The sequence below is a fragment of the Macrosteles quadrilineatus genome, unplaced genomic scaffold (genome assembly GCF_028750875.1).
Source record: "Macrosteles quadrilineatus isolate MER2022 unplaced genomic scaffold, UCM_ALF_1.0 Scaffold_20__1_contigs__length_2534061, whole genome shotgun sequence".
Lineage (NCBI taxonomy): Eukaryota > Metazoa > Arthropoda > Insecta > Hemiptera > Cicadellidae > Macrosteles > Macrosteles quadrilineatus.
Window position 1 is genome coordinate 2,135,124 of NW_026542613.1, and position 20,601 is coordinate 2,155,724.

The 20,601-nt window shown below is 35.0% G+C and overlaps 1 protein-coding gene across 1 annotated transcript; it reads right to left on the bottom strand.

The window, feature by feature from the left end:
- Window positions 1-333: 333 nt before the first annotated feature.
- On the bottom strand, window positions 334-19,936 carry LOC129005392 (sodium-dependent serotonin transporter-like). Its single transcript, XM_054434262.1, has 9 exons — window positions 19,928-19,936; window positions 17,905-18,039; window positions 16,241-16,344; window positions 13,779-13,903; window positions 6,150-6,248; window positions 5,372-5,517; window positions 3,541-3,741; window positions 741-908; window positions 334-499 (listed from the first exon to the last, which is right to left on the bottom strand). Exons 1-9 carry the CDS (start codon window positions 19,934-19,936, stop codon window positions 416-418), a joined length of 1,071 nt encoding a protein of 356 aa, XP_054290237.1. The 3' UTR covers window positions 334-415.
- Between the last annotated feature and the right edge of the window lie 665 nt (window positions 19,937-20,601).

Genomic DNA, 20,601 nt, shown 5'->3' on the forward strand with positions numbered 1-20,601 from the left:
GTCTACAAAATACACCTAACTATACATCCAGTACGAACAAAATATAGTCTAAATACGTATATAAATATCCTTTACCTAACCTATAACTATCATTTACAGCCACCGATAACGACATCGACTTACACTTACATATATACTAAAATATACAACTGCACCACGGGTTATATACATATAGTATATATATATATATATATATATATATATATATAAATGCACAAATACGTCATTTTGGAACCAAATATGTATACACCCCGCATTGTGAAGCCCTGCCGTCTTGGCTGTTGACGCCAGAACACTGCTGCCTTCTATACGAATCAAGCAACTATCGTACATATAAAAAACATAGAACGGTATTTATAGTTAAAGCCTCCACCAAGGTATGGGTTCTGTACACTGGTTAGACCAACCACTCCAGTCAAACGTGGGTGCCGGTGCCATAGGAGGTATTTATGGCGGTGGTCTCTGACAACTCCTCTGGTTTCATTATTATTGACAATCTCTGCAACATAAAATTGATCAAAGTCAGAGATAAGGCGTACAACAAATTAGATAACCTAGGTGTAAAAGGGTAATCTAACAGGTTAAGCTTCCACAAAAATATAAAAAAATCGGGATAACCTAGTTGACTGGTGATTAAAAGAATTTTATTGAGCTATTTTTACATTATGTGAATGAAAATTTAAACCACAGAAGTGTTGACAAAATGAAATACTCCTTATATTACTTTCAAAGCACATTACCTTCAAACAAGAGCCGGGAGTAATGAGGAACTTGTAGATGATGTAGATAGGAATACACGAGATCGAGGAGGCAGTGAGCAACCATCCCATGGTGATGCTCCACTGTGGGTACACGTAGTCACCAGCTAGCATATCCTCGTAGCTGAGCAGTGAGAACACGAAGATGACCTGGTAGAAAACAGCACAACTTGTAAACTATATAGGAATACATGAGATGGAGGGAGGCAGTGAGCAACCATCCCATGGTGATGCTCCACTGTGGGTACACGTAGTCACCAGCGAGCATATCCTCGTAGCTGAGCAGTGAGAACACGAAAATGACCTGGTAGAAAACAACAAAATTTGTAAACTATATAGGAATACATGAGATGGAGGAGGCAGTGAGCAACCATCCCATGGTGATGCTCCACTGTGTGTACACGTAGTCACCAGCGAGCATATCCTCGTAGCTGAGCAGTGAGAACACGAAGATGACCTGGTAGAAAACAACAAAATTTGTAAACTATATAGGAATACATGAGATGGAGGGAGGCAGTGAGCAACCATCCCATGGTGATGCTCCACTGTGGGTACACGTAGTCACCAGCGAGCATATCCTCGTAGCTGAGCAGTGAGAACACGAAGATGACCTGGTAGAAAACAACAAAATTTGTAAACTATATAGGAATACATGAGATGGAGGGAGGCAGTGAGCAACCATCCCATGGTGATGCTCCACTGTGTGTACACGTAGTCACCAGCGAGCATATCCTCGTAGCTGAGCAGTGAGAACACGAAGATGACCTGGTAGAAAACAGCACAACTTGTAAACTATATAGGAATACATGAGATGGAGGAGGCAGTGAGCACTGAGCAACCATCCCATATTGATGCTCCACTGTGGGTACACGTAGTCACCAGCGAGCATATCCTCATAGCTGAGCAGTGAGAACACGAAGATGACCTGGTAGAAAACAACACAACTTGTAAACTATATAGGAATACATGATCTGGATGAGGCAGTGAGCAACCATCCCATGGTGATGCTCCACTGTGGGTACACGTAGTCACCAGCGAGCATATCCTCGTAGCTGAGCAGTGAGAACACGAAGATGACCTAGTAGAAAACAACACAGCTTGTAAACTATATAGGAATACATGAGATGGAGGAGGCAGTGAGCACTGAGCAACCATCCCATATTGATGCTTCACTGTGGGTACACGTAGTCACCAGCGAGCATATCCTCGTAGCTGAGCAGTGAGAACACGAAGATGACCTGGTAGAAAACAACACAACTTGTAAACTATATAGGAATACATGAGATGGAGAAGGCAGTGAGCAACCATCCCATGGTGATGCTCCACTGTGGGTAGACGTAGTCACCAGCGAGCATATCCTCGTAGCTGAGCAGTGAGAACACGAAGATGACCTGGTAGAAAACAACACAACTTGTAAACTATATAGGAATACAAGAGATGGATGAGGCAGTGAGCAACCATCCCATGGTGATGCTCCACTGTGGGTACACGTAGTCACCAGCGAGCATATCCTCGTAGCTGAGCAGTGAGAACACGAAGATGACCTGGTAGGAAACAACACAACTTGTAAACTATATAGGAATACATGAGATGGATGAGGCAGTGAGCAACCATCCCATGGTGATGCTCCACTGTGGGTAGACGTAGTCACCAGCGAGCATATCCTCGTAGCTGAGCAGTGAGAACACGAAGATGACCTGGTAGAAAACAACACAACTTGTAAACTATATAGGAATACATGAGATGGAGGAGGCAGTGAGCAACCATCCCATGTTGATGCTCCACTGTGGGTACACGTAGTCACCAGCAAGCATATCCTCGTAGCTGAGCAGTGAGAACACGAAGATGACCTGGTAGAAAACAACACAACTTGTAAACTATATAGGAATACATGAGATGGAGGAGGCAGTGAGCAACCATCCCATGTTGATGCTCCACTGTGGGTACACGTAGTCACCAGCAAGCATATCCTCGTAGCTGAGCAGTGAGAACACGAAGATGACCTGGTAGAAAACAACACAACTTGTAAACTATATAGGAATACATGAGATGGAGGAGGCTGTGAGCAACCATCCCATGTTGATGCTCCACTGTGGGTACACGTAGTCACCAGCAAGCATATCCTCGTAGCTGAGCAGTGAGAACACGAAGATGACCTGGTAGAAAACAACACAACTTGTAAACTATATAGGAATACATGAGATGGAGGAGGCAGTGAGCAACCATCCCATGTTGATGCTCCACTGTGGGTACACGTAGTCACCAGCGAGCATATCCTCATAGCTGAGCAGTGAGAACACGAAGATGACCTGGTAGGAAAATACACAAAATGTTGATGAAAGGTAAACATGTTGAAAGACCAGACAAAATCCCTAAACTTTTTTTTTTTTACATCAACCAAGAAAATATACCTAAAATGTTTATACAAAATGATTTTTTTTTTGGGATGAGGTAAAAGTGCATTTACGAACCCTGAGATGCTCAATGGCATCTCAGTAGTCTCAATGTCTCCGAACTGCCGACTAAAAACCCTCATCTCCTATGACACTAGCCTGGAACAGCATAGCACATTACTTCGGGCTATGCCTTTTAAACTGCCACTAGGGCTTACCATCTTATTTCCTCCGAAAACTAAGGCCAATCAATATTGACCTTATCTCGAAATAATATAAATTGAAAGCCTAAAAGGAAATTTATACTTGAGGAGGAAACTCAATTATTTGCGACAAATTCTATTTAGTTTTCCCACATTAAATATGATTTATCAGTAAATATTACTCACCAGGAGGAAGACAGGACTAATGTAGCCCCAGCAGAGTCTCCAGAAAAGTCCTGGACGATGTCCCAGCATGCACTCGATGTCCGAGGAAAACTGTTCCACACCGTACACCCAGCAGACTCCAGCCGCCTCCACGAACACGACGAACAGGATGGCGAGGCCGGGCCCGTACACGTTCAACAGATTGACCAGGTACACTCCGCCCTGCGAAAAATGGAGAAGTTATTACAGAAACAAGGTGAAAACACGTCTTAAAGTTTTTAGGAAACCCACTCAAGACCCTACGAGAACAAAGATTTGTTGGTGTAGTCGATGTCCCACTTAACATTGGTCCAGTTAAATATTAAGTTGATTGGTTATAGATATCGCTGTGGTGGTGTAAGTCTAAGTCCGCTTGAGGGGAAATTAATTTTTAGCAGTACAGAGTATTCAATTAATTGAATTATGACGAATTTTCTTTAAAATTCCACCAAAACAATTGTCAATAAATATTCTAGTTTTAAACATTGTAATGAAAGGAAATAAATTGCTATACTAAGTTTTAAAAAGCAGTTAAAAATTCGAGGAAAAATAAAACGGCAGAAAGTAAATAATCCATTTTTTTTAAACAAAACCAACAAACTGCAACATTAAGTATTCACTCAGGAATATCTTACACAAAATCGCTTAAATTCATTTAACTTTTAATTAAATTAAGTAGGTAAATCTTTAAATCACCATCATAAGTAAATTATTTAAACCGAACCTTAAACGTATTACATTTAAAACGCTTTTCACAACGAAAAAGAAAAAAGGCAAGACCACTAAAGGGACGAAATGAAAGAGCCAACCGCTTAATTCATCTTCAAGAGGAAGTATTACATCCAAGACAATCTCTTAGCTCTGACAAACCGGAGCAGATAACGCGTAAAGTTTACAACCGTTGAATTGTAGATTCGACCTCTGAGGGAACGAGTCTTCAGTGAACGACTCCGAATGCATGAACATGAGTCTACCTGGTGATAAAGTGGAAGATCCATCTTGTCCAAACGAACCGCACTCATCTGATACCACTGTTGGAAATTAACTGTTCTTTTCTAAAGGATTTCATTCGTGCTTAGTTCTTCTTTACCGCTGTATTTAGGCGTGGTATGTATTGTATCGGTCAGAAAATATTTTAATTGAGTATGTTTTTTTGTAAAAACTATAAAAGTATAGTTTTTGCTAACTATAACTGCAGAACCTAAAAGGCTAGTGCATATTTGTAGTTCAATTTACCATGTTTTATTTTTTAGAAGTAGTACCATTGATTAAAGAGTAAAAAATGTATCTAATCATTACTAGAAATTTATACCCTCTGTAATATGTGGTAGTAGCTATCAACATAAAGGTTTAGTGAAGAAATCTATGTATGAGGTAATTTAAAGCATCCTTATTCTCAATTTTTGTTGTCAGTTAGTTCATACATTTACCAGATCATAGAACCTACTGCTTATAACCTCAATAAGGAACTCATTATGATTGCCAAAACATATTTTTTACAATTCCTATATATATTTAGTAGGTTGAAGTGGACTATACTTATAAAAAATAACCTTTTTTAAAGGAGTAAAACAAAAGAAAAGCTTGCATAAGCAAATAGTTTACAATGCTTTCCTTAAAAATGTTTCATAGAAAGAGTTTCAGGTGATAATAATTGAATGATCTTCTTTTTCACTCATCTCATTATATACCTAAAAAAATAAATGAGTAGAAATATATTCATTGTACGTATATGAAATCGTACTTTTCGTAGTTTTAGAGTCATTTCACACTATAAATACAGTTAGGTAAAAATAAAACATTGCAAGCTTACATATGTCGTGGTAGGCAGCGCACAAATGTACACTCCGGTCAACAGGACAGCCACGAACACTTCCCTGTTTCGCCCCAACATCCTGGGGTACTCGTCACACAGGGCGGTGATCATGGCTTCCAGGCCACCAAACGTGCTGTCCAGGCCTGCCAACATGTGAGATGTAATAAACAACAGGTATGCCAACATTACAAACAAATATTGTCATCAATGAAGTTTTGTAGTACAGTAAAAAAAAAAATAGTCTTCCAGCCCTTTTTCGATACACCTTGAAACATACTGTTAACATTAGTGACAAGGTAAATATGAAATATGTTTCGTCTGGATTTGGGCTTGATGACTGGTGTAGCTTTTCAGAATCGATATTGTGCATCTCACACTCAAACTCATCTTTATGTATTTTTACCATCCTTTAACTGTTCAAAGAAATATTAAAGCAACCTCGACCAATGTTTAAAGTATTTTATTATGTTTATATATAGACCTAACGCGTAAATGTTAATCAGTGAAATATTTGGTGCATTATCAAGAAACCCCAATAATAGAGAACCCTGGTTGCTCATTAATGGTCATTAATTTATCTGATCGTACTAGAACACTCGTAACTGTATAAATCTGTGTTCGCGTGAAGTACAGGAGCCAGGAGCAAGCATCGTATATGAAGGAAAAGGGTAAGTGTAAACACATTTTCATAGACAACATTTATTTACTTGAAGATTTTCACGTACATCTATCAAATGTCTGTTTCATACTAAAAACTATTTTGGAAAAACATTACCTAATGTGATGAGCATGAGGAAGAAAATTATGGACCAGAATACGGAGCCGGTCATCGTTGCAATGGCTTCTGGGTAGACGATGAACACTAGTCCTGGACCTGAGAAAAAAATGTATTGTTATACATCTGTTGATCTTTGTATTCAAACTGATAATTTTCAATAATAAGTATCAAATGTAATATTTAACAACTTGCCCATCACAAAACCTAATTGAATGAAGGAAATATAATATTATGACCAAGTAAAGTCTATTTAATATACTTTTGACTTGATTGTATTTAAGACTGATTCGTCAGTGATTTATTTAATTGTATCTTTAATTTACATTCTTATTTATTCCTGTGATGAGAAGTGCATTTAGTAAACAGGCAGAAAAAAATTCTTCAATGAGATTTGTGATTATATTTCCGTATTTTATTAATCTTTTGCGGTTTTTATTTTAGTAAGTCAACACAATAAATCGCGTATCCAATATTATCAATTAATTAATTATTCTATTTTACGTTTGTCTTAATCTTCAGAAAGAATAAATTACGATTTAATCCCAAATTTGAATATAACACTTTTTTGTGTAATTCCATAATTTTGTTCCCTACGTAGCTTCAAAATACACAAAAGTATTAAGTATTTACTGTAAATCCAATCCTATATATAATACGAGTAAAGTTTGAATACTTGTCCACTCGATCTGGGAATCGGCCCTAACAAAATCGTTTATATTTACGGAATAACTAAGTTCTGTGCCAAAAATAAGTTCTAGACCAGTGGTATAGCCAGGAAAAATCTATTTTCGCCATAATATGAGTGCAAACTTTTGAAAATTTAACATGGGCCTTATGAGAAAACATTCCGCCATTGTTGTCATTTTGTTTACATTTTAAGACATAACGTGACGTTCTGTACCCACGGGCACCTCAGCTTGCGCATGCTATTTGTAGCATATGTTTACACAGACCAAAAGGAAATAACAATGTGTGTATACAGAGCAAAGGAAATTAACATTCAGATTATACCATTGAGCATATTATACTATAACTGAAAAACCAATTTCTGTCAATGTCGAGTGCGGTAGTTAAATTAATGAGAGGATGGAATAATCTTTAATTAGCTTTAACTTATACACCTCCTTTTATATTTATTGGGTAGTAGATTTCTGCTAAATTTATTTCAACTTAACTATTATTTCACGTGCAATGTTACTACATTCCCTATTGTAATGAATCTTCTAATATAAGTCATGCAGTAAATGATCACAACACTCATGAAGGCTTACCGTATTATTGCCCATAAGCTGAATACTGAAGCTACTGAAGGTAATTCTTTCTCATAGTATCAATAACAATATCATACAATTACTTTTGATCAACTGATTCTATGGCTTAAATTTCAATTCTAACATTGGAAGCGCACTAGACTTAGGCTTCACATAAGTTCTAAAATATGAGAAACTAACCCATACTAATTATGTACAGAATTGAAAATGCTAACTTATTATTAAATTAAATATTTAGCATTTGTTACTGTGACTCATTAGTAGATTACTTGACCATAAACTTTATTAACATTGTGAAACGTTTATATTTTTTAATGTCATTTATGATAATTGTAAAATTAGAGTGTATAAATGTTCAAATTTTATTAAATATAAGTGTGAAGCAAAATAAAAATAAAAATATGCAATGAATATTATAACAAATTAAAATAAGAGAAAGCATTAGACTAAAATAAATTATACTACATGTTTTAATACTTATGATTTTGTAAAAAGTGAACTCAAAATAATTATTTATTTCAGGCCGAAACTTCCAATTTTGGGTGGAAAACTATGGTATGGATGACATTCAGAATTTTCAAGACGAGGGAAATGAAGAAACCCACAATGTCAGCGAATTAGAAGCCATTGGTCGCAGACAATATAGCAATTTGAATAACGAACAAAAAGACTTGGTTGATGCTGTTATGGAAGCAATAGAAGACCCGATGAGTTGCATCCCCAAGTGTTTTTTCCTCGATGGACCAGGAGGTACAGGGAAGACATACGTGTACAATACCCTCTACCATCTAATTCTTGGAAAAAAATCTTAATGTAAAATGCATGGCATATACCGGCATTGCATCAATCTTGCTACCTGAAGGACGTACTACCCATAGGACTTTTGGTCTAAAAGTTCCATTGACTAGCGATTCTAAATCATCAATTCAGCCAGGCACTCAGAAGGCCCAAGAACTGGCAGAAGTAGACGTATTTATGATGGACGAAGCACCAATGCTACCAAAATATGGCCTAAGTTGTATTGACGGACTCCTGCGAAGCTTAGGAAACAGAAACTTGCCTTTTGGAGGAAAAACTATGATCCTAGGAGGAGACTTCCGCCAATGCCTTCCAGTCCAGCCTAGAGCAAATCGATCTGAGCTGATCGACCTTTCTGTAAAACGTTGCAGTATTTGGAAGTTTTTCAAGCTCTTCTCTCTTCATCAAAACATGAGAGTCAATCTCGATGAAAGTGCATTTGCTGGATATCTCCTTCAACTTGGAAATGGAGATTTGCCCACCAACAATGACTGTGAAATAAATATTCCCGATGACATTATTTCAAATGAAAATATTGTTGAACAAATATATGGCGATTGCCTAGCCAACAGAGATTACAATGCTATGAGAGATAGAGCCATCCTTGCACCTTTAAATAGAGATGTTGATAATATCAATAACGAGATCATCCAAATTATCCCTGGACAAGAAACAATTTATAAAAGTTTTGATTCAGTAAAAGATGAACCTGATGGAGCTCTCAAATTCCCAACTGAGTTTTTAAACTCAATTGAAATATCAGATTTACCACCTCATGAACTCCGACTAAAAAACAACGTCGTTATAATGTTACTCAGAAACCTAGACGTGACGGAGGGTTTATGCAATGGCACAAGACTGATTGTCACGGAGTTGTGTCCGAACATTATTAAGGCTAAAATAATTACTGGCAGTCATTCTGGTCGAGATGTACACATTCCAAGAGTCACTCTTGATTCGAGCAAGTGTCAACTCGGATGTTCGCTGCAAAGACATCAGTTTCCAGTTCGACCAGCTTTTGCTATGACCATCCATAAGTCTCAAGGCCAAACCTTTCAGTCTGTTGGTGTTGTGTTAAACAACCCCGTATTCATGCATGGGATGCTCTATGTAGCTTCCTCCAGAGTACGAACAAGAAACTCTTTAAAAGTTGTTTTGCCATCTAGAGACAGAAAATTAACTAAAAACGTTGTTTGGATGGAAATATTCAGATGAACAATATTGAAAATGTTAGTTCATTTTGGTCTATGTAATTAATATTTAAATTTGTACCATAATAACTAGCTTACCTTACTTGAAATTATTTAGTTTGGATTAAATAGTTTGTTGACTTAATTGTCGATAATCTGAAGAATATAGTCAAATTAGAATCTAGAGCAGAGGTAAAATATGTAATTGTATTATATCATATTTTACCACAGTTGAATGCTTATCACCATTACATTTTTATAGTTTAAAATTGGTTTAAAACTGACTAATTTGAATTCTTATGTGTTTGTTATGTTATTTGTTTTAGTCTATAAAAAACAATCGTATAAACAATTTGTAGTTTTCATGTTTTTACAATAAATGCAGCCTCAGTCTGTGATATTAATTGTAACTACTGTGATATTTTTCTTTGTTTGTTTAAGAAAACTATTTGGAAAAGTGAATTGAGATGCTTACAGTTCTTGTGTGGAAATCCTTAGAACTTAAATTGCAATATTATAGCATGCCATGTTGTCTATACTCAACTACAATGTAGCCAAATTAGGATGTTTTTATTTTTTTGAAAAATAAATCACAATATTTTATTGTTTAAAGATAGAATAAATTACTATATTAATTTACATGAGAATCATCAATTTTGCTTAAAAAACAAAGTCAACTACAATATTACTATTATAACAGACTGATAAACAATTATGTTTTTGATAGATGACATTGAACAAATATTTCTCTCAGAGTAAATACTAATGATTTCCCGAGCAAAGCTCGGTCCCCAGGTACTACTCATATAACAGAGCAAAACAAGTTAATCGCGTAAGATTAATACAACTTTTGAACAAAACTTCTGTTTAGTTTTGGACAGCATTAATAAAGCGATGCCGAATTGCGTCCAGAGTCTTAGGCCTGAAATGTCAGTGACAAATTCGCGAAACAAATAGTCCGGGGAAGACGAATCATTGACTTGAGAGATAATTGAGTTACTGAAGTTAGTCAGCAACAAACAGGACTCAGCGAGATCATTTGATTATACAAACAAACTCGAACAATTAGTCATCTAAGACGGTTCGTTTTGTCATATAGCTGTAAGTGTTATTAATCTAAGACGAAACAAATAGAGGTCTTTTCCCCATTAAACAGGTTTAATTTGATAGTAATTAAAAACCAAAAGTGTATCTTTAAAATCTTTGATGTGAAACTACTTAATTAGTTGGTACAAATAAAGGAAATGGTATATAATTTTAATTACGAATGTATGTTAAGTTAAGATAATTTTCATATTGTAGTCGTAGATGTTAATTTTTTGCTACCACAACTAATCCTACTTTATATTTCGGAAGTTCTAATCTACTTTTCAGAACATAGTGGCATCCAAAATTTAAACCTCTATATATTTTAAGAGAGCGACCTTTTTGATTGGAGTTCATTTTTGTTTATTGCAAGTTCGTATTGTTTCAAGTTATTGTGGACAATTTTCTTTACTGGTTTGTAAAATGTCTTGCATCGTTTTGCGGTTTGGAATCTGGCCCCCATCTTCAGGTGAGAATGCTATGAAAGATTTAATACAGTTGAACTTTATTAAATCCTGTGTCTAAGGAACAGTAACAAGACTACAAGATAGCGTCACTCATCCTACACTCTTCTCAGTTCATACTTTGCTTAAAATACCTACATTAGTACGGTTGCCATTTCAAAGAAAAGTATTAAGAGTATTAAAGAACCTAGAGCAAAGATTAATATTAGAATTTGTATGGGATGGAACATAGGATGCGCATCATAATCAGATAAGTGCAAAAACTTTCGGAAACATAATAGCTAAAGGCAACACAATTTTGAAGTAAAAAAACTTATCAAGCAAAAAAGAGTGTAAGAATAGTTTTCCTGTGTAAACTTGTATTTTGCTTATAAAAAGCAACAACGTTTCCCAAAACCCCCTAAACAAAAATAACTTTTATGATAACTTGCGGAAGATTAACAACACTGAATGATTGGAAGGAAGGCCATATCTACAACAAATTATTGAAACTAAATTAAAACATCTCTAGTCTTGAGATGGTAATCCGAAAAACGGATAATGAGTTTTATCTTTGAGACTTTCCAACTTGTACATCGCAAAGCAAGGGTCAAAACTGTGAACAACCACAATGCGCTTCATATCACACGGTCGAGAAGATACAAACTTGCAATATTCCCCATTGTTCCCCAACTTTTGCAATTGTCTTCAAACAAGAGGCAAAGATACGGTTGGGAAACAATCTCATTGTGACCAATCGAAAATAGGCAAACTTTATAAAGTTTTAAATAGATAATGTGTTGGAGTTGTAAAGTTTGTGTAAATTTGTTCCCTTTCAAAACTAGATTAAAGTTCACATTTCATATCAAGACTATAACAACTGTCTCTTCGAAACTCGTCTTCAATAATATCATTTCAGTAAATAAACAAATAAATAAAAATGCCTTTATTTAGGGGTACGAGCGAGTTTCATGATACACGATTTTCAAACTAACTCAAGTCACTAAATCTAAACTATCCTAATATATTAACATAGGTATATAAAAAATTTCAACAGAATGATTTACAACATAAAATTCACACTTGTTTTTTTGTTTTCATTGATTTTGTTTTAATTGCGGCCCTGAATGAGTTGTAAGATTTCGAACCCTTAATCACTTGAGGTAGGCCATTGTACAACTGCGGGCCAAAATAAGAAAAAGACCTTCTTCCAGTCTCAAGCCTCACTTTAGGAAAGTGAAGCCTGAGGTCAGAGCGAGTACTATGTAGACAGATCTCCCTCCTATACTTCTAAGAAATTAAACATTAATAAGTTCTTATTTTTTTAATTACATATTTTGTAAAATAACGCAGTTTGAATTAGAAAATAAAGCTGCAAGGAGTTTAGCTTTTCCATATCGTCTTAATAAAAAGCACAAGGAGTCAAAGTACTATCTAAAACTGTAAATGATTATACCGAACTTTGAAATTTACAAAAATCATCTCTCTTGCTTGACATGTCAAAACTCTTTTACATTAATTTATGCTAAAAAAACTATAGACTAACCAACATAATGCTGTATGCTTTATGCATAAACCTGTATGCTTTATCTATGCTAAAACTGAGAAAATATCAGAGCTCAAGGTACCCTAAAGACAACAGACTAACTAAATATAAATGAAAACAGATTTGAACATTGGTTCATCAAAATAAAAGAAGAATGTCCCACCAATTTATATTTTTTATGATTTTATTATTTCACTTTAGTTTGACTACAAGAAATGTACATTGAGTACCTAAATTTGGTATCAAAAACAAAGTATACAATGTTTGTTAAGTTCTTATAGCCATTAACGAGGAAATAATAGATGAAACTAATTATTATGTGTTTTTATAGTTTGTTTGTATATTATTATAACTACAAAGGTTACGGTATTGCATGTAAATCAATGGGCTCCCTTCGTAAATTTTTGTGTAAGTTTAGAATGAATCGATAACAGTCCTCATGTAATATGGTAATATTGAAGTTCTCATCTAAATACAAACCAAATTATACATTTTCACAGTCTTTGAGCAGATTGTAAATTAAATAAAGTAAAAAAAAAACTAAAAGCTTTCTTATAATACTACTTAAGGCAAAGTTATTCGTGAAAAGATTTTTGGAAAGAATTTGGTAAATCACATTTTCTAGTCTCCCAAAATATTGGTTTTATTGTTTGAAGTTTTTGTCCGGGCAGGAAGATTTAGCACCCCCTTGATAGAACGTTATGAAAATTTGCACTGATTTAAAGCTTTTGTTGTAATCTGTTCTTTTGTTTTTTTTTACACAGCGTTAATAGCTGTTCTCATTTTCTCAGGAATAGTATAATATATTAACAATTAACACAAACTATTATCTATCCGACGAAAGACTTTTTAAAAATAAATAAATTATGAATTAATTAAAATGTATTTATTAGCCAGCGTCCCTTAGTAAGTTTAGTGTAGATCACTTAAAACATTAAAAAAATAATCGTTCAAACCCAAATTGATTTTGTAATTTATTTATGATTATAATATCAATTTATAATTGATTTTTTTAAATGCCAACCTTTAGAAATTACTACTCAAAGACTGTGTAATTATTTATCAAACATTATCTATGAGATATAAAACGTTACTTGAAACCCTTTTGATCTACTGTATGTTGTATAACCTTCTTTAGTAAAATACAAATTAATACATTCTACAACAAAAAATTAAGTGAAAAAGTGAGCATATAAAACATTTTTGTAATATTTTCTTTTCGTATACATGTAAGCTAATTATTTATTGTCATTTTTAGATTATTCAAAAATAATTATTCATTATCCACTTACCTTCAAGCCCGACCTGGTCAACACTCTTGTTCTGCACATGCGCCATGTAGCCTAGCACAGAGAAGATGACGAAGCCTGCCAAGAAACTTGTCAAACAGTTGATGCTACTCGTGACTATAGCGTCCCTGGAACACCAAAATATACTGTAAATTATACATATACAAAAACACGAAATAATAGTTGATAATTTCACAACAGCCAAAGATTCATTCCATGTTTTCAGTTAGTTAAAGTGATAACAATTTAAGCATATATAACGGATTAAAGTCGTTTATGCCAATCAATATTTTATGTACATGCAACCGATAACATGTATGTACCTGAATTGTTGTGCAAACTGAAAGTAGGTTGTTGAAAAGAGCAAAGTTTAAAGCTTAGTTTAAAATAATTGTTCATGAAAAGTATGGCAAAAGGTTAGCACGAACAATTTGATGGTTTGATGGCACGACCACGGTTAAACATTTTAAACCGCAATTTAAAAATTTTAAATAAAATCTTTTTGTAAATATTCGTTTACGTATTATAGATTTTAGCGAATTTCCCATATAGGGAATAAGCTATTACCGTAGTACTCACGGTAAGACCTGGACCCGGGACCGATTTTTTTTTCGTTTTGAGGTCCCTAGAGGTCAAAAACACCATCCGTTCAAATTCATATATATATATATATTTATATATATATATATATATGTGTCCGTTAGCGCGATAACTCGAGCAAAAATGATCCGATTTTGATGAAATTTGGTACAAACATGTAAACCTACGTTTATTCGAACGAGTTCGCGAACCAGCATGATCGGACCATGGGAACGGGGGTTTATGGGGGCTTTTATGGGGAAAAAACGGGTTTTTCCCATTTTTGACCCAAAAAACATAAAATTTTGCAATTTCTTTCGAAACTATTTTGTAGAGCTTAAAAAAACAAATAATTTAGTATATTGAAGCATTATAATGCGCCTAATGGTTACGGAGAAAATTCCAAAAAATTGTAAATTTAAAATTCCCATGTTATTCTTATGGAGAATAAGTAAACTGTTGTAGTTTGCTTGTTTATAAACATATTTTGCCCAAATTTGGAAAATGTTTTTATTTCTTACTAACTATTAACATTTTACATAAAAAACACTTTTACCCTCCCTGTTGCAGCAAACCTAAGTATGTTTTAAACTGATTCTATTTAAATCTATATAAATAAAATTAGAGTTTTGTCTGTACATTGCTTAGAATAATGAACTTTTTGGTTATTTTTACATTTCATAGGTCAGAGAAACCGAATCAAACCTTATCTCAATTTCTGTCTGTCTGTCTGTCTGTCTGTCTGTCTGTCTATCTGTCATTCTCTTGGTAACGCTAAAATACGCACTTTATTACAACTACTCCTCAATAACTATAGCACTGTCCCGCCTGAAACTTATTTTCCAAATACTATACATATATGAGATGGTTTTAGACGTATTTCATCGAATATGAGACAGTTAGATATTTAACAGTAAACCCTTGAAAATCAAGTTTTTGTCGATTTTTGACGTGGAATTTCTGGAAGCCCATGTTAACCTTATGAGAAATGAAATTATTGAATCTTAACAGCTGTTTCAATTAAACAAGTTGGTTCTGTTCTGTGATGTTCAATAGCATTAAAGTTACAAGGATTACCAACAGGGTGCAGCACTAGCACTATTATTTCTTTTACATTTATGACAACAGCTAATTTGCAACCTGGAGGCGAGTGAGCGTAGCGAACGAGCTAACCTGAAGGCAAGTGAGCGTAGCGAACGAGCTAACCTGAAGGAAAGTGAGCGCAGCGAACGAGCTCCAACATACAGGTGAGTGAGCGTAGCGAACGAACTTCAACCAGGACGTGATTGAGCCATGCAAACGAGATCAGATAGTAAAAATAAAAGTAAGCCTACCGTTATAGGATCGACCGGCAGACACAGAGGTAATTTAACCTTTTATTGATTGTCATACCGATCCGGAACAACAAAAAACAACATAAAATGAAGCTATGTATAATAGTTTGGCCAGCATATCTTAAAATATGCAAACCAACTGCTGTTCTTTATATAAGAAGGTTTCAACTGAATATTATAAGATCCCCGTGCGTAGAACGGGTACACAGCTAGTAGGGAATAAATGTGATAATTTTAAGGAGACATTTTAGTGTAAATCCATTCAGGGAAATGGAAATTCGCTTAGTCTGCAGGTTTGCTGCGGCGGGGGTATTTTTTAATCATTGAGCTTTTCTCACAAAAGCATTGTGGAAAATCCATCATCCCATGTAGGAATTAAAATTTATTAGTATTATTATTGAGCATAATGAATCATTAAAAGTTGCTATACTGTTATGATGACAAATATTATCAAGCTATTTGTGTGTAAAAGATACTACTATTATTTTTCAAATTCCTTCACCTAGGGGTAGGCAGAAGCATTATTGCCACTGTGCTTATAATATAGATTACCTGTAACAATTGTTGTTGAATTTATTATAACTTGAAAGCGCCAACAAGGTTCCGAACCCGGGGCCAAGCGAGAAGAATATCTGGGAGGCAGCGTCTATCCAGACCTAGGGAAGGAAGGAAGATTACTTTGTAAAAAATATTTCATTTGTATTCCACAGTAGTAAAACAAAATTCTTTAGCCCTCGCTTATCTCCGTTGTAAGATCAAGGACATCTAGTATGTAGGTTAGGTTGATGTAGTAACACTTCGGCCCAGTAACATTTCGGCCAAACTCAAATTTCTTAGAAAAACAGTATCACTTCGTCCCACTCGCTTTTACAGATGATTAAATAAGCTAATGGAGTAACATTTCGGCCCGACGAAAAATTGACAAGGGTTGAGGAACGCAGTTCAGGTATTTCAGGGGGGTTCAGGGTTTTTTTAGACGTACATGACCTGTATACTTTGCAACCACCCTTTGGTTGAATGTCGCCCAACCGTCACCCCTTGCATCCTCTGACCTCACATGACGGAGAATCGGTGGAATATTACCTAACCTAACCTAACCTAACCTGTCAAATATTTTGTTGGGACGAAGTGTTACTAGTGGGCAGGTAGAGAGTTGGACCGTAGGCCACATCTGAGGGTTTCGGACCGAAATGTTACTGGGCCGAAGTGTTACTTGGGCCGAAGTGTTACGACACGTGTAGGATAACACCCTTTCATTAATATGAAAAATAGTATCCAATAAAGGCTCTAGGATTTAGAAGGAAGTGTACATTGGACCACAAAACAATTCACGATGTTATTCGGATTAACGCAATATCTTGATCTACACTAACGACTAACGAATCATATTTTTTTTAGAAAATAATTAAAATTTACACGTGCCTCATCAACACCGTTGTGTTTGTGAATTTGTTCATACTCGTTGCATTCTCTAGATGAGAATTGAACTTGTAACCTGGTGAATTTTCATAATAATAATATTTCCAAATGTATTAACCCCGGTTTAGATAATTCCTAAAAGCCTTTTCTCAGCTACACAACCAGATTTGGAAATTTAAAACTCATATTTAAATGGATCAAACAGATATAAGCGAGGCTTAAAAATTAAGAAAAGGGGCAATTTTATTTGGCTTTTGTAACTCTACGCCCACTTAACAATTCGAGGTTACAAGTAACTATACTTTAAAATATCTACTTTGAAAACCATTCCATTGTAGATATACAAATAATATACAAAACCTTCACCTCGTCTTGATAAAAATATTTTAAATCACGATCAACAAACGTTTCATCATTCTCCATCTGAAGGCAAGTTGAAAGCGTTTCGTGTTTTAGCTGTCCATAAAATTGTCACGTAGGTCAGTTGTTTATTATTTAATTTATACACATGTAATTGTTATATTGTTTCTCGGGGTAGACTTTCGTATCTGTTTAAAAAAAACAACCGAATGAAAAAGTATGAGATATATCGAATGAAACAATCGATGTATTGAACAATCGATATATTGATCGATATATTCATTCGGTTGTTTTTGCCAACAGATTTGGAAGTCTATCCGTTTCATTTACGGGTTGAATGATCCAATAATTCCCAGTACAACTCGCTAAGACCGTGAGAAACATAATCAAATGACTTAGTAAACTCAAATTTATTACTTACAATTACTTGGAATTACCTTTGAGTTTTTGAGCTTGTGCCACTGAGGGGTAAGGTAGTATCTGATTCCTTCGGCCGCCCCTGGCAATGAGACTCCGCGGACTAGAAGGATGATGAGCACGAAATACGGGGCTAGTGCGGTGATCCATACAGCCTGCGAGAAACAGGAATCAATCAAATTCCAAGTTTAGACAAAAATTTTATTTCAGAAATATTCTGAACAATATTTTTCCCTTATGTCCCACCTTTACATTCTAGAACGATAGAGTCTAACAGTTCTACATTAGGCAATGCCTGGTCAGTCCACAGGTTTAAAGATTGTCATTAGACAGGTAGATCCGTAAACGTCCACAGTTTCGAGAGGGAGTTATTATTCAATTGATTGGCATCCATTTTTTAAGAGGTTGGCGGCCTCTTTTAACCTTGCATTTGCCCGCCCACATAGACTACAGATCTGTGCGTGTAACCACAGATAATAGGGGTTATATTATCTGTGGTGTAACGTATGCAGCAGGGCAAGGGGTGAGCCGGTACAGTACGAAGTTGAACTGTACTCATAAAATGTTTGTGACAGTGACCAGGATCCGAACCATGTGATCGTTGATCCGAACCGACGACATCGCTGCCTTGGGCCCGAAATCCGTGACGCTACCAACTGAGCCACCGACTCACCAATCATCAGCAGAAAAAGGAAAACCACAATTATCGTGTAATTTAAATTTTGAATAAATAATAGAATGTAATAATTTAAACAAATGTGACGATGTTTGATTCAATTCAATGTAGAATTAACTACACAGAAATTGATGAAACTAACAGGTTCGATAGATTTTTGTTTCCACCCTTATTTAAAGAAGATAAGGGTGGAACCCTTATTTTGTTATGATTTAAAGAAGAAGAAGAAGAAGAAGAAGAAAGAATAAAGTTGTTTTCTTCTTCATCATCACCCGGAAATAAACGGTTTAATCTTAAGTTTATTTTAATTTTAGTATAGACTGTTACTGACCGAATGCATTCACCATAAAAATATATTTGTAAAGAAAATGGTTAACGCGAGAGATTTCACTTTTTTATAATATAAATAACAGATAATTTGATTTCTGTTTGGTCAAAGAGACTGATCATAATTGCTCAAACAAACGTACACAAATGCTAGAATGAAAGATTATTTGACTCAACAAATAAAATAGTTCATTAAAAATACAGAATGAAAAACACGAGTTATTTGTGTGAGTGATTGGAGTTTGTGCTCAGATCATTATGGGAGGTGATTTCTGCAAGTGAAATCAAAGTGAGCCGCTGTGGAAAAGTTAAAGAGGTCTTCTAAGAGTCAATTGGATGATAATACCACCAAGAGTCACTCTATCCCAACTTAACACTTGAAAAGGAAAACAACGGAGACGCTTCAAGGACCACTCTCGATCTAGAATTTCAAAGGATTCCGATTCCAAAGTACTTTCATTTGGGAACGTATCTACTGAAAAACACGCTGATAGAAAAATAATGGCAGTAAAAATTCATCTCAAATTGCAAAAATTTCATCAAGAGGTCAAGAAGTGTATGGTGAAATTTGTATATTTTTATAGTACCCACCAAAAAAATACTGGTGGATGAAAACATCAGTTTATTAGGTAAAATAATCATTATACACCAAAAGCGTTTTCGAGGAATGAAAAAAACAACTTGTGAAAAACGCGTTCGAACTAAATACTTCGGAAAACCAAATTTTACACAATAACCCCATTCTCATAGTTTAAACATGCTTGTTCACAAACTCGTCCGAATAAACGTAAGTTTACACCTCTGGGTTCCTCAAAACAAAAAGTAAACCGATCTCAAGTCAAGGTCTAACCATGAGACCTACAGTATATGGGAAACTAGCAGAGTACCCGTCCTTCGTACGGGGTTGGCAAATAAGTATAAAGTGCTTATTGCAGTTATGCTCAAGCTTTGCTTTTGTAATGGGGAAGGACACGATTTGGTAAAATTAAATTTGTTTCTTTAAATTTACGCTATGCTATAGTGCTGTATAAAACATCTACCATAGCCATAATGATCTACCACTGCACCTAAATAATAGGAAAAAAATAATTATCAAATCACACAATATCACAAATTATTCATTAAATTAAAAAATGGACATAACTGTATTCATTAAATAAATTAAAACATAAACATGACTGTAAACAATCCTACTTTGAAGGTTCACATGGAGTAGCACAGCATTTTGTTGCTGCTTAGTTCAAATTAGCTGTTGTCATAAATGCAAAAAAAATTATAGTGCTGCACCCTGTTGGTAAATCTTATAACTTTTAATGCTTTTGCATATCATAGAAACATTTTTTAGTTGAAACAGCTGACTAAAATCTTTTAATTCCTTTTAAATATGAATATAAGGTTAACATGAGGGAACAACAGAGCCACTGGGGCGGAGCCCGAAAGGAATTTTGAGATAAGAATAGGCCTATATGTTAATCGGGAATGTAAGCTATCATCATGCCAAATTTCAGCCCAATCCGTCCAGTGGTTATTGCGTGATTGAACTTCAAACAAACAAACAAACAAACAAACAAACAAACAAACACACAAACTTTCACATTTATTATATTATATATAGTATGATTTGTTAAAACCCTAGAAAACTGGATACAGACGAATATTAATTTTTAATACATTCCTCTACACAAATCAACAGATCAATATTGACATGTAGGAA

Excerpts from the sequence above, each read along its gene's own strand:
- LOC129005392 (XM_054434262.1), bottom strand. Across the intron at positions 16,345-17,904 it reads ACAAGCTCAAAAACTCAAAG|GTCTGGATAGACGCTGCCTC; the intron begins GTAATTCCAAGT and ends TTCCTTCCCTAG. Across the intron at positions 6,249-13,778 it reads TGACCAGGTCGGGCTTGAAG|GTCCAGGACTAGTGTTCATC; the intron begins GTAAGTGGATAA and ends TTTTTTTCTCAG.